At 40.9% G+C, this 19946-nt stretch overlaps 2 protein-coding genes and 2 long non-coding RNA genes across 6 annotated transcripts in view; 1 reads left to right on the top strand and 3 right to left on the bottom strand.

Annotated features, from left to right (window-relative positions):
• Window positions 1–1390: 1390 nt before the first annotated feature.
• Window positions 1391–19946, bottom strand: part of LOC146713211 (V-set domain-containing T-cell activation inhibitor 1-like) — a 169935-nt gene continuing 151379 nt past the window's right edge. Inside the window, exon 3 of the mRNA XM_085437727.1 lies at window positions 1391–1678. Within this exon, the coding sequence (XP_085293853.1) occupies window positions 1518–1678 (161 nt within the window). The 3' untranslated portion in view covers window positions 1391–1517. The remainder of the gene's footprint in view (window positions 1679–19946) is intronic.
• LOC146713212 (uncharacterized) lies at window positions 2474–10309 on the bottom strand. The gene is made up of 3 exons (XR_014919102.1): window positions 9978–10309; window positions 6752–6856; window positions 2474–4039 (listed from the first exon to the last, which is right to left on the bottom strand). It is a non-coding gene; the product is annotated as an uncharacterized LOC146713212 (long non-coding RNA).
• Window positions 13190–15952, bottom strand: LOC146713213 (uncharacterized). Its single transcript, XR_014919097.1, has 3 exons — window positions 15887–15952; window positions 13902–13994; window positions 13190–13482 (listed from the first exon to the last, which is right to left on the bottom strand). It is a non-coding gene; the product is annotated as an uncharacterized LOC146713213 (long non-coding RNA).
• LOC146713214 (butyrophilin subfamily 2 member A1-like) lies at window positions 15226–18200 on the top strand. Of its 3 annotated transcripts, none has more exons than XM_085452401.1 (3): window positions 15226–15519; window positions 16565–16906; window positions 17145–18200. In XM_085452401.1, the coding sequence occupies exons 1-3, from the start codon at window positions 15456–15458 to the stop codon at window positions 17357–17359; spliced, it is 621 nt and encodes a 206-aa protein (XP_085308527.1). In that variant the 5' UTR covers window positions 15226–15455; the 3' UTR covers window positions 17360–18200. The 3 variants fall into 3 exon arrangements, 2 of the variants coding, with proteins under 2 accessions (XP_085308527.1, XP_085308528.1); XM_085452402.1 differs by lacking the exon at window positions 15226–15519 and adding an exon at window positions 16244–16271 and having other exon boundaries at window positions 17145–18199; XR_014919085.1 differs by lacking the exons at window positions 15226–15519; window positions 17145–18200 and adding an exon at window positions 16017–16080 and having other exon boundaries at window positions 16565–16626.

Genomic DNA, 19946 nt, shown 5'->3' on the forward strand with positions numbered 1-19946 from the left:
ATGTTTCAGTTTTTTTCCAGCTGATCTGAGCTTTAATTAATAGGCGTTTAGGTTTCATGATTAATTTTAAGTTGTATACAAATTGTCCAAAGAAGAAGTTGTACCTTTAGCTCATCATTGTCCCATCATGCTCCACACGTCTTAACTCTGTTACAGCACACTGTTTTTAATATATTTATTTCGTAAGATTTTAAGAGGGATGATTATTTATTTTGTTTGATTATTTATTTTGTAAAAGTGAATTTTTCATCAGAATCTTTCTGAATTGTTGACTCGGTTCAGTTTGTGGTTCTAATGTTTCTACTGTAAAGATAAAGTGCCTTTGATATGGCTGTTGTTGTTTCCTGAATAAAACTGAAGCTGGAATCAAAGTGATCCATGTTTTGTTTTTCATGTTTGTTTTTGTTTTTCTTGCAGTTTTCAGACAATTTTACAACAAATATTATTTTACCAATAAATATTAAGAATACATAATGACTCCTATAAACTGTGACAGAGTTTATAAACAAAAGAGCTGCTATAAATGTTGTAAAACACGATTATGTTTTAATTGGTTAACCTGGTCCTTTATGACTACAGAGAGAAAGAACAAAGGATTTACCAAGTGCACTGATGTGCAGACATGTAAACACTGAAACCTCATCCAGATGTTTCACACATCACATAAAACTGATTTGGATGTTTTCTTTTCCACTTAAGACCAGCTGTGAACAGCAGGTGTGAACAAGCCTGTAAAAAGTATTTACAGAAGACATTTTGTAAAGTTTAAATCTGTTAGTGTGACGTCTCCTCCATATCAGACACGAAACAGCTGCTGCACATTCACAAAGTGGAAACATTAAATTTTCAGCGGTGCGGAGTCAGTGTTGTTACACTTCAACGTCAGTAGGTGGCAGCACAGACCACATAATCTTGACCCAGCAGCAACTTAAAAAGCCACTTTCTCATTAAAGAAAAGGTTTTTTGTTTGTTTTAAAAAACAAACACAAATAAACCTTTCAAATAATGCCCACCTAAACTATTGTCCACTTTCAGGTGACTTCACACTTGTTACCTGTCACACTGTGATATTTCTGGTGGTCACTTCTGGTGAAAACAAGCCTCCAGCCCTCACTGCTGACAGAGCAGCAATAAGCATCAATGCACTTATTACAGTCTCGTGAATTTCCACAGTGGTTGGTAAAATCTGCTCAGAGACACAAATGTTGTTCGTATCTGTGAGCAACATCCTGATTTCAAATCTGTGGGTCGGTGAATACAAGCACCAGCACTAACGAGCATGCGCAGTGAGTCTGTCATCGAGCTGTTTAATAGTCCAATTCTATTGGAGGGCACTAATATAAACACATGACACATCAAGATAATCTCACTCAAAGAAACGTCTAACACATTGTAGATGAAGGCTGTTTAATAATGGAGTAAAGGATCTCCATCGTATTACAAACCACACCTGTAGCTGTTAAAATAAGAGAAAAATATAAATTCATAATCTATGACTCCAAAGAATTCATGCTCCTTCATGAGGAGAACAAACAGAATATAAACAGTGTGTTTACAGTGAATGTGTCAGGTCTGAGCTGCTGTGTGGACCAGTTAGAGAGCAGCAGCTGGATCCCAGTGGTTGGACTGGTGGACGACTTCAGTGAGGAGTAGATGACATTTGGCTCTGGTAGAAACTCTGCACACACAAACACACAGGAGGAGAATATAAGCACAAAGCAGAGCCTCTCTGTTCTCTTTATATACAGCAAAGCATCAGGACATGTCAGTGAACGCATCACAGTTACAATAATGTAACTTATTGAACTTTGACACATTTTGTGCAGGTGTGTCAGATCACAGCATCTGCAGAGACACACAATCTTGTTTTGATACATTTTAACTGCAGGATGAAAAATAAACTGATTAAATAACATCAAATTGCTCCATCTTAACAGGTTACTGGCACCAGAATATTTAGTGGAACTGGTGCTTGTGTCCCAGTCAGTGTGTACATCCTGAGATGCTGCAGCCACAAACCTGTTCACTGTTCCCAGCTCACACTTAAAGACGACTGAATGTTTGCTGTGAGGACTCCTCGATCCTGGGACGACCTGCCTGAAGAAATCTGGCTCGCCTCATCAGTGTCGTCTTTTAAATCCTTGTTAAAGACTAATATATAAACTTTAACTCATCTTATTCATCCAGCTGTTGGAAGTTATTCACTACATGACGCTTGAGTCTGTGTGGCTGTAGTTTGATTCATATTTTACTCTTTGCTCTTTCACTCATCGTCTCTGGGAAGCACTCGTAACGATGGTTTGAAAAGTGACACAAACTTAAAAGTAAAGGAAAAGTTTGATTGTGAGCAACAGATTTATGGTGTTTGTACTAAAAGAAGAGCAGCTGTACCTCTCAGCTCTGACTGTTTTTCCTTCTCTTTGACTGACGTCTTCAGTTCTCACTGCTGAGCCGACTGCAGCTGCATCTGCACAATAAAACACACACACAGGACGTCAGTGCACGATTGACTTTACCCAGAATCCTCTGCAGGAGAAAATGGAAGGTACTCATGTTTAGCTGGACAGAGAAAAGTTACAGGAAGTCGTGATGTCGCTCTGATGTTGTTCAGTTTGTCTTGTACAACATTTTTCTGAAGTCTCATATAAAGACGTCGCTTCTCTGTTTTCTTAACAAAGTGGATTTTCTACAACAGTTTCAATGATAAGAAACAAAATGAATGACATTAGTTATGGAGCCTTTGGTAACATATTCAGAGAACAAGATGGAAAAACAATCAGTTACAGGAGCAAACATCATGCTGGCTTGAACACATATTTGTTGTTGAAGCTTCTCAGTATTTGAATCATGAAGATTTGTTAGTGTTTTTTAATGAGTTCATCTTTTAAACCATTTTAGCCTCGATTGTCCTGTTAAACACTATTTAAACTTCTGTCTCTATAATGCAACAGAGTCAAGTTTAGCCTCTCTGCTAACTTCAGGCTAAAAACACTGATGACCTCCAACGCTGCCCCTCAGCCTCCTGGTAGAGGCTCCTATGGACCCAGCAGGGTGACAACAACACCCCATCAAAGGGACAAAGACACTGAGCAGCATGCAAAGAAGCCCACTCACTATAAACATCATGTAAGAAATAAGAACTACAATGGGATCAGTGATGGAGCTGGACTGTTGTCAGAGTGCAGCTTAGAGGAGATTCTGAGTTTAGCAAAACCTCCTCATGGCTTAAAAAGTCTAACAAGTGTTAAGATTTCCTGTGAATATTACTGTGAACACTGACACGCTCACCTGTTTTCAGTGCAGCTCACTTTGTTATTGTTACTCATATAGAATTAAATAAAGTATTCAAATAAAAAGTGTAAATATAGACTTTAATTAGCCAGTTTGTTATGCTGCACAGAACAAATGCACTACTCTCACATCTGGTGTGACGGGACACGAGCTCCAGCTCAACCTCTGACTTTACTGATGAACGAGTGAAAGTGAATTCCTTTGTTTAGTTTATTATTAGAATATGTTTGTTTGTTAGAAAGTGTTATAGATGCTATGTTATGTCCTACAGAGCAAATATTTCATATTCAGCCTTCATGAAGCAACCAGTTAAGTATTAAATCTTCTATAGCAATAATTCATCTTTGACGTTACATTATTTATATCATTTCAATGTATTCTTCATTTCACACATTTACATTGTTCTAAATATAATGTTTAAATAATTTTCATATTATTGAAGTCAGGATTATAACAGAAGGGTCACAATCATGGCTGCAGCAAATATGAAGACGAGGCTCAATCAAATACAAACAATATTTAAAGTGAGTTACTGACTCTTAAACTTGTAACTTTATTCAGTAAAAACTGTTTATTCTACCAGTGTTGTAATAAAATAAGTCGTACCATCAATAAATAAACAGCTGCTGAGGACTCGTTGGTGTAGCGAAGGACTAATGTCCTAAAGAGTAATATAGTACACACTCCTTCCTGAGACGACTGAAGGTCCTCTCATTTCCAACACTGTTGACTCTGTCTGTGTTGCACACTGCTCAAAATAAAGGGAACACAAAGATAAGAATCCCAGATCTGAATGAATGAAATATTCTCATTAAATACTTTAGATAGTTGAATGTGGTGACAACAAAATCACACAAAATGATGAGTGGAAATCCAATGTAGCAACCCATGGAGGTCTGGATTTGGAGTCACACTCAAAGAGGAAAAACACTCTACAACAATGTCCTTACAACAAGTCAAAGTGAAGCTCGGCAGTGTGTGTGGCCTCCACGTGTCTGTATGACCTACAACACCTGGACATGCTCCTGATGAGGTGGTGGATGGTCTCCTGATGGACCTCCTCTCAGACCTGGACTGAAGCATCTGCCAACTCCTGGACAGTCTGTGGTGCAGTTGGTGGACGGAGCGAGACATGACGTCCCAGATGTGCTGGGTTGATTCAGGTCTGGGGAACAGCTGGACCAGTCCACAGCATCAATGCCTTCGTCCTGCAGGAAATGCTGACACACTGCAGCCACATGAGGTTCAGCATTGTCTTGCATTAGGAGGAAACCAGAGCTGCCCACACCAACATATGATCTCACAGGGGGTCTGAGGATTTCATCTTAGTACCTAATGGCAGTCAGGCTACCTCTGATGAACACATGGAGGGCTGTGCAGCCCCCCCAAAGAAATGCCACCCCATACCATAACTGACCCACTGCCAAACCATCATGCTGGAGGATGTTGGAGGCAACAGAAGGTTCTCCACACTGTGTCCAGACTCTGTCACGTCTGTCACATGTGCTCAGTGTGATTCTGCTTTCATTGCCAGTGGCAAAGTTGCCATCTCGGTGTTCTCTGGCAAATGCCAAACGTCCTGCACGGTGCTGGGCTGTAAACACAACCTCCACCTGTGGACGTCGGGCCCTCATGCCACCCTCATGGAGTCTGTTTCTGACCATTTGAGCAGACATGTGTACATTTGTGGCCTGCTGGAGGTCATTTTGCTCTGGCAGTGCTCTTCCTGTTCCTCCTTCCACAAAGGTGAAGGCAGCGGTCCTGCTGCTGGGTTGTTGCCCTCCTACGGCCTTCTGATGTACCGGCCTGTCTCCTGGTAGTGCCTCCATGCTCTGGACACTACACTGACACACAGCAAACCTTCCTGCCACAGCTCACATTGATGTGATCCTGGATGAGCTGCACTACCTGAGCCACTTGTGTGGATTGTAGACTTCGTCTCAATCTATCACTAGAGTGAAATCACAGCCAGCATTGAAAAGTGACCAAAACATGAGCCAGAAAGCATCAGCACAGAGAAGGTCTGTGGTCACCACCTGCAGAAACACTCCTTTATTGGGATGTCTTGCTAATAATTCCCACCTGTTGTCTAATCCAACAGTGTGTGGCATTGATTGTCAATCAGTGTTGCTTCCTAAGTGGACAGTTTGATTTCACAGAAGTGTGATTGGCTTGGAGTTACATTGTGTTGTGTAAGTTTTCCCTTTGTTTTTGGAGCAGTGCATTTATTCTGTGTACTATTGTATTTATGTATTATCATCCTTTTCTATCCTTACTAGGGCTGTGCGATATGACCAAAATCTCATATCCCGATATAAAACATCTATCGTCCGATAACGATATAAATCACAAAAATGTAACATTTTCTGTAAATTCTGTGAATCTCGGGCAGCTCGACTTGCTTGAAGTGTTTCCAGCTGCACGTCGTGTAGCTGGAGTCGAGTGTTTTAACCGATGAAACGATACATTTTTAGACATAAGTTGTAGCTGTCTTGCTTCTCATCCATAAACACTGCATACTCTATCACGTGATTCAGTTTATTTTGAGAAGTCTCAACAGGATCTTGAGCTTTATTGTGAAAGGTTTATGTGGAACATAAACAAGCGGACACACAATGGTTTTACCGTTGTTGTTGTTCATGACAATGCATAAAAACAGGCGCTTGTCCGTCCGTAGTGTGGTTATATTAAATATAAGAGAAAGAGAGAACTTTAAAAAATGAATATAGCCACTACAGTGACCGTCAAAACCATGAAAAAATATTGACGTAAACAGTTTATTTTACGACACCACGAAACAAACGATAGCGTAAACTGAAACGATATATCTGGTTATATCGAACAGCCCTCATCCTTACTCTCTCTATCCAAGCACAATACTGTTGAACTTATTCTCAGTTTATCTTCTGTATAGTTGTAAACATGTATATTTGAATTTGTTATATTTTCATGTCATTTTACAGTGTTTTTCACCTTTGAAGGACGATGTTTTGTCCCACTGTTACCCGAGTGTGTATTGTTTGGTTGACAATAAAACTCGACTAAAGCAACAGAGTACTGGTACAGTACTAGGTTTGCTAGTACTGCATTACTGTATATTGCTCACACAAACACACACACACACACACACACACACACACACACACACACACACACACACACACACACACACACACACACACTTCATCAGCAGCAGACAGTCTCTTTGATGTTGATACATTTATCCATAACTGTGTGAAAACAGCACATGTGGAGGTGCAGGGAGGGAAACCCCGGGTTAACTGAGTGAGTTTTATCAACTCATATCAGCTTCATATGACAGAATATCCTGATTACCAATGTTAGCGTCAACTAATCTGAATAACAGAAATATACCCTGGGTATAATAAACTTTCTCTGTAGTGCAGGACCAGATCAATCAAAGTACAAGAATTCAAACAAACACAGAGATTCTACTTACAGAGCAGACACAGCACAGATGTTTCCAACATCGTCCTTCTCACTCATTTCAGCTTTTTCTCATTTCTGTCTCTGACACCGAGTAAAGTCGCCCTCTTCCTCCTTCCTGTTGGTACAAAGAGAGTCGAGGTCAGATACATTAGAAATATATACAACTATTAACACACTGTAACGGTTACTCTCTTCTAACACGTGGTATGAACGCCCTGTTACTTAAAGTTGCTACAAAAACACACAGATAGTTTTTTTAAAGAATATTTCCAAGATGGACGTCTGATCGACATCACGGATGTTACACCAGTGTCCATTTGATGAACCTCTTCAGCATCACCTGCGTACCCCTGTCAGACTTTCTAACAAGAAAAACTTTGTGTTTATGAATCATTTTCTCAAAGAATAAAACATTGGAAATATTAAGAGTTGGAGAAAAAAGAAGAAAATGCAGCAGTCCTCCAACAATTTCTTATCCTACTAGTGAAAAAAGTTCCATCCCTGCATTTATAATGCTGATGTCAGGAACAGAGAAGTGATGTTTGTACAAAGCCAACATATACAGATGAACATATATATGAAAAGCTTAAACATGTTGTTTACTTCTTTAAATAACAGGCTGCGGTTTCTGCTTTGCATACATGAAGAAGACATGGTGCTGCTTTCTCTTCACATTCACATTAGATGTTTAAACTAAAATGAACCCATCCACTCTCATCCACTTCAGTCTGTCTCAGGGACACATGACGCTGTTACGACTCATCGAGCGACGTCACCGACCAGCCAATCGGTGACATCACAGTTTAGTACCTGCTCAGATCGCTTGGAAACCCGGCCGAGCAGGTACTAAAGAAATACCTGGTACCAGGTACTGATGACCATTCACACTCCCATTCACACCTCTGGGCGATTCAGAATCACCAGTGAACTTAACCCCACTGACTGCATCTCTGTGGACTGTGGGAGGAAGCTGGAGTACGTGAAGAGAACCCACACAAACACAAGGAGAACATGCAAACCCCCCACAGAGACCAGGTGGTGGATGCAAAGCCTGGGTGTCACCATGTGGCCCTCTTAAAAATGTATTTAGGTACTTTAAATATACACAACATGTAAACTATAAAAATAATAAATAAAAGTTATAATGCTACTTATGTCAGCTGTAACTCTCATCTGGACTCTAATTTTACAGTTTTGTTTTTATTATTAAGTGTCAGTGCACTTATGTTAACGACAGTGAATCCTTAAGCTGTCATCATCGATTTTCACCTGTCAGCCTCATTCTGTCCTTTCTGAAAGTCTTCAACAACTCGATTATGATGTGACTGGAAACACAATGAAGACAAAATATTAGGTATAAAAAAACTGACTGTGGAAAATTTATTCTGTTTTATCAACATATATAAACACATTTATGGATCTGACTGCAATGTTTAAAAACAACAACAACAAATGAACAGTTATTAATAAATATAACAAACATACAGTCTTTTAGAAAGTAGAGCCGATCAATGCATTTATGGATTATTGGAGTTTTTACAAAACTGATCATTTAAACAGAAGTCATTTCCAATGTTTCTATTTATTTTTATGTGTATTGTCTTTACTTATATTGGTAAGTAGAGTTCAGTGAACATGATTTATTACGATTTATATATAAAATTTAGAAATTAACTGTTTTGCAAAGTATCTTAAATCCTGCGTTATTTGACACGTTTCACATATACACCAACAAGTCATTTACAACAATGTAAATACGGCCAATCATTTTAATGCGGAAACCAGGAAACCAGTTCGGGGCACAACCGTATTTGGCACCGTTACCGTCCCGGGTGAACGTCTTCACGGCGACAAGATGGGTACCGGAGTTCTTACGTCGCTCTTCGGGATTCTTCTCGTCTGTTATTTCGCGTTTGCATCAACAGGTGAGTATGAAACTCTTAGATTGCTGATGAATTGATTTGCCGTTATTGGCATATTAAACACACGCAACCGGGACGTAAACGTGATTAGCGAAGCTCGCCGGTTACCGGGCTTCGAGCGCAAGTTAGCTCGCTAGTTGCGAAGTAGAAGCGGCTCTGTGTGGTGCGAGTTTTCCGTGTCTTTTGCTTAGTGTTGGCATTTGTGTGTAGTTTAAGTGATCACTGTTAGAGCCAACGAGACATGATGGACATCGTTTTTCGGCTAAAACCTCAGAAAACAGAAAACGTTCACTTCAATCAAAACACAGCTACCCACCGAGCTAGCGACAGCAAGGCGACACGTCACGCTAAAGTTAGCCTGTCGGTGCAAACAAGAGTGGCGGAGAAAAAGCGGACTGTCCCGGATTACTTTCACATGACAGGGGATTTTAATCAGGCAAACCCGAAGTTGGGATTAATATAATGCTATTAGCATGTGCAGTGCTCTGGTACGGGAGAACATTAAGAATAAAAAGCTCGAAACTGACTTTTCGACACGATGTCGTGCTTCCGTAGCGATCAGCGAAGGAGGAGAAGCGCTACCGCGAGTCTTAATGTTCGCGGCGGGGTCGGCTGGCTTCACCCCGGCGCACAAATCACAGCTCACTTTACCGCGTTATCTCAGGAGAACAACCAAGCCACTAAAGAAGTACTAAAACTCGAGGAGACGCACAACTGCAGCACTGTTTGCGCGCACTGTGTGTGGATTATTTAACCATCAGAGCCTGGTTAAGGAACAGTCATTTTTTGTCTCGCATCAAGTACCTGCTGAGAACATCACTGTAGTGAAGTTTATCTGAGTTTTCCCCATCCAGAAACTGGATGACAGCGAAGGTCAGGGATAAAAGAAAATAGGTCCTGTTGATATTTGGGCTTCGTTCCTCCTGTTCCAATAAGAAGTAATCCCTCACTTGAGAATGCACTCAAACTTTAACATTTCCGCAGCAATTTGCTGAAACAACCTCTGAACCAACAACAAGGATGTAAGACTTCCTAAAACTATAACTTCTTTTTCTAGGAGGTTCCACTTTATGGTAATGTAACGACATCCAACTGTAACTTTGTCACCAAATTAAAACATCACTACTTGACTAGCTGGTTGTAAAGAAAGCGGAGTAACCTGGATCCTGACCAGTGCGCGCTCCCGACGCTGGGGAACGCTCCGTCGGTGATAAATGGCACAACGCTCAACCAGAGCAGCAGCCATGTTTCAGCGCTACAACCAGACGTGAAACACGACCTTCTTATGAATCTGCGTGTCTGTGTTCTACTTACCCCGACATGCAGAGGCTCTAAAAACATACTAGCAGCTCCTTTGTGCCTGATCCCACACGTCAGCAAACATGAAGACGGTGAAAGCTGCTGATAAGCTTCGTTTTTGTCGACGTCACGATTAAAAACAGGCTCCAATACCCAAAGTTAAGCCCACGTCGTTTTCGAGTAAAGGGCATCCTTGTTCAAAGCTTCTAGCAAAGCTGTTTTCCACCGTCCACGAACGATAACACAAACGTTAATAACACAAACAGCTTCTCTTCTCACGGAGAGAAACCGTGTAGCGAGGTCACAAAGATTGCTGCGGAAGCGCGTTCCCTGTGTGCCTGCAGAGCGAGCCGATGACCGATAGGGGCAGTGTACAGTATGGTACGTACTACAGCGCTCCCCGGTTGGCACGGAGTCGTGGGCCTGATGTATGGAGCTCATTGCATCATTTAGTCAGCCCCGTCACCTGCATCTATCTGACTCTTGATTTCTCAGAGGGAGCAGTGTAGTAGATGAAGAGCTGATGGTGAAATCAGGAGCAAAAACTAACGAATGTTGGCCTGGTCAACACATTTTCAATTCAGTTTTATTTATATAGCGCCAAATCACAACAACAGTCGCCACGAGGCGCTTTATATTCTAAGGTAGGATGTCTGAAAACCTACACAGACATAAACGTATTATCATTATTTAATCATGTGGTCACAACTTAATAACCTGACAAACATCACATGTTTCTGAGCATAAGAACCAAAACAACAAATAAGCAGCTGTTCAAAGCCGTTTGCAAAAAATTATTTTCCCTTTTTTAATAAATCTTTTCAGATTGTGTTTTTGTTCTATTTCTGACACTGGGAGCTAAACACAAGTTGTTTTGTTTTGTTGCTTTATTGCTTTGTTGTTCGTCTGAATTCTGTGGTTCCTTAGCAGATTTTAACAGGTCTATGGTCATGTTTATGTGATTCAACCAGCATAAAGGAGAGAGCAGTTGTCTCTGTTCCTCACCCTGATTGGCTGCTGTAGAAGTGACCGCTTCCTCTCTTCTCTGTTGTTTCATCTTTTAGACCAGGAAACCATCACGGCTCAGTCAGGACAGAAGAACGTCACCCAGCCATTTCGAGCTCCAAACAACAACATCATAATAATTGAAGAGTGGCCCAGAGCTGACCTACATAAATGTGCCCCTAAGTACTGGAATGGACACTTTTTTCCACAAGAGCAGCATCCATCTTTTGAGAACCAGGTGGATCTGGAGTTGTTGTGGCAGTTTTTGGCGATGGCGTTTGTCCCGTGCGTGTTGGTGAAGTTGGTGATGATGCCGTTGGAGGATTTTTTCGATTTGGTGGTGTTGATGGTGTCAGCAGTGGTGTTGAAGGAGGTATTGTTGTTGTTTGTGGAGATGGTGTTTGAATCTACAGAAACATAAACAACAGAAGCAGGGTTCATACCAGCCTCCAGCACCTCAACTGATCCTTTTTCTTTCAACGACTCTACTGCCTCCTCCCCCTGTGCCATTCATCAGGAGACACCTACCCACAGCCTACACTGCAGCCTCTCCATCACAACTTACCAGGGGCGAAGTCAGCTGATGAAGATGAAAACCAGGAAAGCCATGGGCCCGGGTGGAGTAGCTTCCACTGAAGTCCATCAAGCAGGTTGGGGAGGAGAGGATGTTGTCTAAGCTAACATCCATCATGGACAACACCTTCTTGGCCTCCAAACCCTCTATGACCCTCTGGTATTCCTTCCCACTGTTGCCAAAGTGCTTGCTCATAAGGGGTCATATGATTGTTGGGTTTTTCTCTGTATCTATGAAGCGCCTTGAGGCAACTTATGTTGTGATTTGGCACTATATAAATCAGGACAAGTCTGGTTCTGCTGAGAACAGGAAACTGAGGCTGTGATTCACACAGGCTCACCAAAGTCTGACAACAGCAGACTGGAGAAACATTTCCAGGTCTGATGAGTTCTGATTTGTGCTGTGACGGTCACATGGATCCATCCTGCCTCGTATCAGAGCATCGATTAAACACCACAGCGTGTTGCTGCTGACTGCGTTCATCTGTAACCATCCTCTGATTGCACTCCATGTCACAAAACTCAAATCATCTCCAGCTGGTTTCTTGACCATGACGATGAGTTCACTGTACTCAGGTCGCCTCCAGTCTCCACATCTCAAACAAATGTGTTGGAACGAGAGATTCACATCATGTCTGTGCAGCTGATAAATCTGCAGCAGCTGTGTGATGCTCTCACATCAAGATGAACCAAAATCTCAGAGGAATGTTTGCAGCACCTTGTTGAATCTCTGCTGTGAAGCATTAAAACAGTTCTGGAGGCCGAAAATCAGTACGAGGAAGCTGTACTTAATAAACTGGCCAGTCAGTGTATATTATTATAATTACATTTTAAAAACTGTAAACACAAATCTGTGGTCATATATTTTGTTGTATTCAGTGTTAGTGAAAACATGGTGCTCCGACTCAGACTCAGTTTCTCTGTTTAATCAGCTTCTCATTAAAATTCAGACTTTATTCAAATGACCACAACCAGGGGGCACTTTAATGTAAACAGATGCCTCTGTGATGCATTTACTGTCAGTTTTGTAATGTTCACAGTCTGTTTAGGAGATCTGAAACACATTTTACATAAAGACAGTTGTGAAAGTGAAATTGTTCCTCCTGCTTTTAGTTTGTGGCTGAAGTTAACCTGTGTGATGTCTTTATTGTGGATGAAGTAACTGCAATTTTCTGCTGATGCATTTGTAGTAAATGACAAAGTTTCAGATCACAACATCCACAGAGACGTGAAGCTTTGTGTTTGACACGTTTTAACCACAAGATTAAACACATGAAATCATGAATCTGACTGTCTGCTGACACTTCCTGGAGAGTGAGGATGAGGAAAATCCCTCCATCCTCACACAGTTTATATAAAAAGAGAAATGTTAATGTTTTTCCCTTCTTCCTTATACTTTTACTTCAGTCTCAGTATTCCACGATTATCACGGGGCAGTGGCAGATCCAGACCAAACTAACCGCAGGCTAATATTTAAATGTTTAATATATTAAGTGAATTTATTTTCACTCATTTATATAAAGATCCAAAAGAATTTCAAAGTAAAGGTTTCACATACTGCTCTTCCTCATACCTTTACTTCAGTCTCAGTATTGCTGTATAGTATTCCACCTCCCACACCCAGGGTTACCGAACAAAACAAGGAGAGCAATATTTCATTGTTTTATATATTAATTGAAAATATTTTAGGCACTAACATAAAATCAAAAATAAATATCCAAATGAATTTCAAAGTAAAGGTTTCACATACTGTGCATGTGCACAATGTTTAAAATCCACGTCTGACATATTTGGTGGCCTGAAACAGGCAGAGTCCATAATTACAGAGAATCCAACGATGACTTTCATACCAGCTTTGATGGAAGCTGCGTCTCCTGTCCCCCATTAATGTGACTGGAAATGTCCTCAAACTGGGCAGCACTGGTGGATCATCTTTGTACGTCTGATAAGAGATGAATGCAGAGCAAACATGAGGCTGTAACTGAGGACAATAACTGATCAGTGTTAACTTATTACTTTATTCTGTCATTATTGTTCATTACTGTCAGTTACAATGACTGTATGAATTGTAATGACACGACACTCGCAGTCACACAGGTCTGTTCAACATCACAAACCGCTGGTTGTCCCTCTTCCTCTCCCTCACAGCTCGTCTTCCTCCTCACTCTCAGGACTGTCCCTCTCTGCATCCTCTCCAACTAACTCCTCTGTCTCTCTGTCATCCTGCTCCTCAGCTCCTCATCATCTCCATCCTCTCTCTCTACATCGTTCTCTACTGGCCCCTGTCTAAAGCCACCTATGCACAGGGGGGGTTATGTTCAGGGATTTATGATGTTTGTAGTAAAAGAAGAGCAGCTGAACCTCTCGTCTTTGTTGTTCTTCTCTTTGACGATGATTCGTCCATCACTGACGTCTTCTTTTCTCACTGCTGAGCAGACTGCAGCTGATCGCTCTCTGCACATGAGACACACAAAGATAAATAAACCAGTCCAGGTTTTTGCAGGTAGAACAGTTGTTAGCAGTGCTGCCACACATGTGATATAAAGAAGAGTCGTAGCATCACAAACATCTTTCTTAGAAACTGGCAGCAGTTTTCAGCAGCTCACATTTTACTACAAGGTCCAAAACCAAGACTTTTTCTAACGTTACACACACACTACAATCAGCACTGTGGTGAGAAATGAGCTTCACACATCAGTCCTGTGGAGCTCAGGGTCAATGTTGTAGCTGAGATTCATTTACATGATGCTTGGATTCATTCACTGAATTCTACTTTTACTCCACCTGTTTGCTGTCTGGTATAAACACACTATAAGCAACATGTTGTGAAGACACTATGGCAGGATAGCTCGTGAAACATCTGCTCACATCTGGTTGAATTCAGTTGTGTACATCCACAAAGAGCAGCAGGTCAGCTGATCACAGCCTGGACACTGAAAACCTGAAGCTCACGTTAGAAACAACTCTGATTATTTTCCTGTGCTGAGCCACTACAAACACTTTGAATGTTCCTCACCTGCTGAATCCACTTTAACCCTGACTGTACATATAAAACATCTTTGTTTTCCTCTGCTCATGTTCTACTTCACTGATTCAAACTGAGAATCTATATTAGAATGAACATTTAGACTGAAAGAGTTCATTAGAAATACAGAAATGTGTGTGTTGGACCAAAAATTAATTTCTGATGTTTCTGTGTTTTTCTCTAATAGTTATATTGTTAAACAGACTGTAGTGAACAGCATTTATGAATGAGTTATAAATAAAATAAAGAAATGAGCTGCTGTTGAAGTATCTTGATGACACTGTGTAATTGTACCACAATGTAATTAATTCAGTCCTTTGTGGTGACTTAAATATCCTCATACAACTGTGATGTTATATTTCTTCAAACTTCTTGGCCACATCTCATTTTAAAAGGACATTTTAATATTAATGACACTTTTACCCATATATACATATATATATATATATATATATATATATATATATATATATATATATATATATATATATATATATATATATATATATATATATTTGATATATCAAATATAACTGATTGCAGTTCTATTCTAGTGACAGAAATATTCTTTCTTGCTCAAAATAAGTGGATATCGTTCATGAGAGATATAGACCTATTTAAACAAATCTCTTTTAAATTCCCGCGATGATATCTGGCACATTCCGAAAATTACGTATTAGCAACTGATAGGCTGAAGGGCTGGGCGGTCCCCGCCAAAGTTCATTTATATGAAGGGTTTTAAGGATTTTAACAGCAGGTCGCTGACAGATGCAGGTCGCTGACTGTAGATCAGTTCCGGCTTTGGCAACAATTTTCCAGTCAAATTTTCAGAAACTTTTCCCGCGAACTTTAAAAACACTCTGATCTCAGCACCCACAGAAGCACAAGTAATGGACCTGACATCAGCCTGCTGCTCGGTGATTTTCACCTGCCTTCTCTCGGCTGTCTGTTCAAGTGAGTTCAACTGATTTTTTGTTTTTTACACTGTAACTACACACTGACAACACACTGCGATCCACTGTAACTGTAACACTGACAACACACTGTGGTGGCAGAGATAGATCAGTGCGGTGCTTGTGTTATGATCGGAAGGTCGGGGCTTCACCGACCGTGAGGTATCCCTGAGTAAGGTACCGTCTGTACACACTGCTCCCGGGGCGCTGGACTGGTGGCTGCTCGCTGCTTCACTGACTGAATGTGTTAAATGCAGCGGACTCATTTCCTACTGGACTAACAGCAGCCCGCTGTCACTGTGAGCAGGACACAAATGTGTGAAACAAACTCCACATCTGTGCTGATGTTCGCTCAGTGTTGTACTTACTCTGAAGAGTCCCGCACGGGGGGGTTGACGTCAGAGAAGGGGGCGGGGTTTTCTGGAAGCTTCTAAAGCAGAGCAGAGGCCTGGTCCTCTCCCGGTCCTACTTCTTCTAAGTCGTCTGGATATCCTCGTTAAACCTTCTAACAATGCAGAGTTTTCGCTCGGAAGTTGTTTCTACCATCTCTTTAAGGGCTGAGGTAAAACGAAACTTTATAAACTAGAAAATCCGTCAGAAGAAGGAGCGAGTAAACGCAACGCTGTCACAAACGAGCCCGAGGTTTTCCTGCTAGTCTTAAAAAAGGGTTGTACTTCCTGTCCCAGTGAGCAGGAGGAAACTGTCTGAATCGCTTCACATTTACATGGAAATGATCATTAATGCTGAAGCCGTGTGGGTATCAGTCACGGACCGGCCTCCCCTCGTGTGTTTTTCTATTAAGATCAGGATCATTGCCTGAAAAATGATGATGTTACCGATCAGATTCTTTCATGGTGGATCAAAATCTGATCTTCTCTGTGTTCATAATTTCATCCATTCAGACAAGATCAACAACACTGACTGACACGCAACTCCAAAAACTAACAGAGCCTCCATCGTGTTTCACTGATGGCTTCAAAAATGTACAATTTTGATTCATCATTTAAACCTTTAACCTCTCTAATCTGTGTCGTTTCCTCTTTCAGTCCAGGAAAACATCATAGCTGTGTCCAAACAGAAGACCATTCTGACATGTCGAGCTTCAAACGACAACAACATCTTAGCTGTAAAGTGGAGCAGAGTTGACCAGAAGGAGGGATATGTCTTTTTGTACCAGGATGGGCACGTTATTCCAGATTATCAGGATTCATCTTTTAAGAACCGGGTGGATCTGCAGGGAAGACATAAGAAGGATGGAGACGTGTCTCTGATTCTGAAGGATGTCACAACTGCAGATGCTGGAACATACAAGTGTCATGTTGCCCAGAAATCAGGGGAACCTATGAGCCTCATCACCACCATAAACCTGAGTGTTGTTGATCCTCCAGGTGAGTGAGTAGAGTTGAGTGTGTGTGTGATCAGAGGTGAAGCTGCTTCCTGGTTGTTGATGTTTGTTTCTAAAGATGTTGTTGATGAGACTTTGTAGAAAGCAGCTGGTCTGAGTGATGTGATCAGAGTGCAGTAGATAATGTCTGACAGCAGTTTGAAGAGGAAATGGATTCTGTTCTGTTCTTCACTCATCACCTACCTGACAGCTGACACCTCACACCTGTTTCTCACCTGCAGGTCAGACAGGAGGAGGCACAGAGGATGGAGGGAAGGAAGTTGAAGCGAAGAAGGCAGGAGGGAAGGAGGATGGATCTATTGGACTGAAAGTTGGTCTTCCTGTTGGCGTTATTGTTGCTGCTGTTGTTGTTGTTGGTGGTGTTTTAATCTACAGGAAACTTAAACCACAGAGTCAGGGTTCATACCAGCCTCCAGCTGAACAGCAGCCTGTTTGAAATGTGAAAATAAGATTTTCACAAGTTTTTAAATGTTATTTTTGTTTGGTGCAAACATCGACAAACAGTCCAACAGAGAAACAGAGTCAGGATTCAGGATTCGCCTCCTTGAACTCTCTCAGAGGGCTTCCAGCTGACCTGAGTCTCCTGCTGCTGTTCCAGCTTCTCAGAGCAGAGACAGACGAGGACATCCTGGATTTGTTGTTCAGCATCTTTGTGAACGATTTCATCACATTGTGTTGAACAGTTTTAAAGATGGATTCATTCCAAAAGAAGATTGAACTAATGTCGTACATTTCCTTCTTTTTCTTTAGTTTGCTTGAATTTCAGACGTGTCCTGTTTCTACTGTATGTGTAGCTGTTAGCTCGTGACCTCTGCTCCTGCTGAGCTGAAGCCTCAGACTGTTTCTGTAGTTTAAATAGACATCTATAATATATATTTGTATATATTAAATTACATGGAGATTTTATTTATTTCTGTTTATTTATACACTTTTAAAATTATTCCTGGTACAGATTTTATTGTTTTATGTTATTATTGATAAAAAAATGAGTGGATTTTTGTATACATGAATTCTCTTTTATAAAAAATATTTTCTAACCTGTATTCCAAAACGTTGGTTCTGTTCGTCTGGACGTAGCTTGTAAATGTCCTGTTTATAAGGTTGGGGAAACCTGCAGTCACTTGGATGAGTGACGAAACGTTTCTCCCACTGAAAACACCACATCCAGGTGAACAGAGTCAACTTTTGGAGATTTACTTACCTGGATGATTGAACATGCATCAAAGCCCTTTCTCACCTGTACAGTCTGTTTTTGTTCTGTAAATAAATTTTCTTAACCTGAATGTTGCTTCCTGTTGCTTCATGAGTAAATCTGAAATGAAACTGAATAAGCTGAGCTGGAATCAGTCAAAAGTGAGTTTGTGTGAAATCATCTTTGCTTCTGCTTTTAAAGTGAGTTTTTTTTTCCCAACTATCGCCATCTGGTGGCCTTCAGAGAGAATGCAGGCGTCCATGTTTTATGCTGTGTCTACAATGCATCAGTGTGGTGCTATTAGTATAAGGTGGGATGTAGATTTTATTACATTGTACCACAAACACCCACAAACTACATGCATCAATAGGCAGGTCATGTACTTACATTCATACTGTGCTACAAACCCCTCAAAGTGCTTTTAATTAACCACACATTCATAAAGCAGCTTATTCTGGGCACTGAGTGCTGTTGGCTGCTCAAAAAGAGGATGAAGGTCTCCTGTCACCAAACCTCTGCTGTCATGCGAGACAGTGGATGTTAGTTTTTAGATGTACTCACACACAAACAGTTTGGTGCAATTAAGTTGTGAAGACAAGACTTTTCTGTTCATAACTCCGCTGTCACCAGCAGAGGGAGGAGTCGAGGCAACGGCTGATCTAGAGAAATCTTCTCAGGGTAGCAAAATCAGTCATTTCTTTACACATATTACAGAATGTAACATCTGCATATGTATCATATACATGGTTAAAATACAGGAAATATACTTGCTGCCTACTTTATATAAAAAAAACTTTATTGTTTTCTTTAACACTCATAATTAAACATTTCACTTAAATAAAAAAGGTGAACTGTTTAGCTTATATGATAAATAAACATACAATGCAGAAAGCTACACAACATGAGACAGTTCATTTACAAACACTAGTCTAACTTAAGTTTCACACTCTGTTACACAATACTAACCTGATCTGCTTCTGTTGTTATAGACTGTACGTGGTTCCCACTGGTCTGACATTTCTCACTTTTACAGCTTTCAAACTGTGCTTTACCTTCTTTGTTATCTTTATTTTTTTAGCAAACTATTTTTTATTAACATTCTTTATTAACACAACTGATCTAAAAAAACAAAACAAAACATAAAAACCTACTGGGGAAAAGTTATTTTTTACTGTAAAAACCTCAGCTGTGTTTATTGGTGGTGGTAGGTAACGTCCGTGCTGCATTCACATCTTCTAGTAGATCTTCTGAGGGTACTTCATGTAGATTTGGTAACCAGCTACACTGGATCCAGGTTTCAAGCTCAGTTCCTCTCGCACTCAACGATCCTTCTTCTACTGCACTTGGGGCTTTGTACCCAATCTCGGGTGGGGGTGATGATATGTCCCCCCTGACCTGGCGTCCTGGCTCCCCCTTGCCGTAGCATTTGTGTTGTACCTCATCAATCTCTAGCTGTGCGAGCAGTTCCTTCTTTCGAATGTTGGAACACTGAGCTACTGGTTGTTTCACCATCCATGTGGATGTTGGGTATCGAAGACTCCATAGGTCCCTCATCCTATCCATGTACCTCCTTCTGCTGGGGTTACTTGTGTAGTAGCGTTCTAACAACACCCTGTTTTCATCGCTTGCACACCAATGTCTTCTTGTCCAGTAGCCACTTCTCATCAGGGTGTCCTGGTTCAAATTTGTGAGATGCTTGTTTTAGTGTCACACCAGTCCATGATTTCACTTCTCTAATCATTCCTCACATGCTCCATGATGTCCTCTTATAATAAAACATCAGACTAAACCAAGTCTGCAACTCTTGAGGTCAAAAATGTCCTCCTGTGTC

This window comes from Copadichromis virginalis, linkage group LG3 (genome assembly GCF_057382275.1).
Source record: "Copadichromis virginalis isolate Kocher_CV1m ecotype Utaka linkage group LG3, C_Virginalis_male_GT1.1, whole genome shotgun sequence".
NCBI lineage: Eukaryota > Metazoa > Chordata > Actinopteri > Cichliformes > Cichlidae > Copadichromis > Copadichromis virginalis.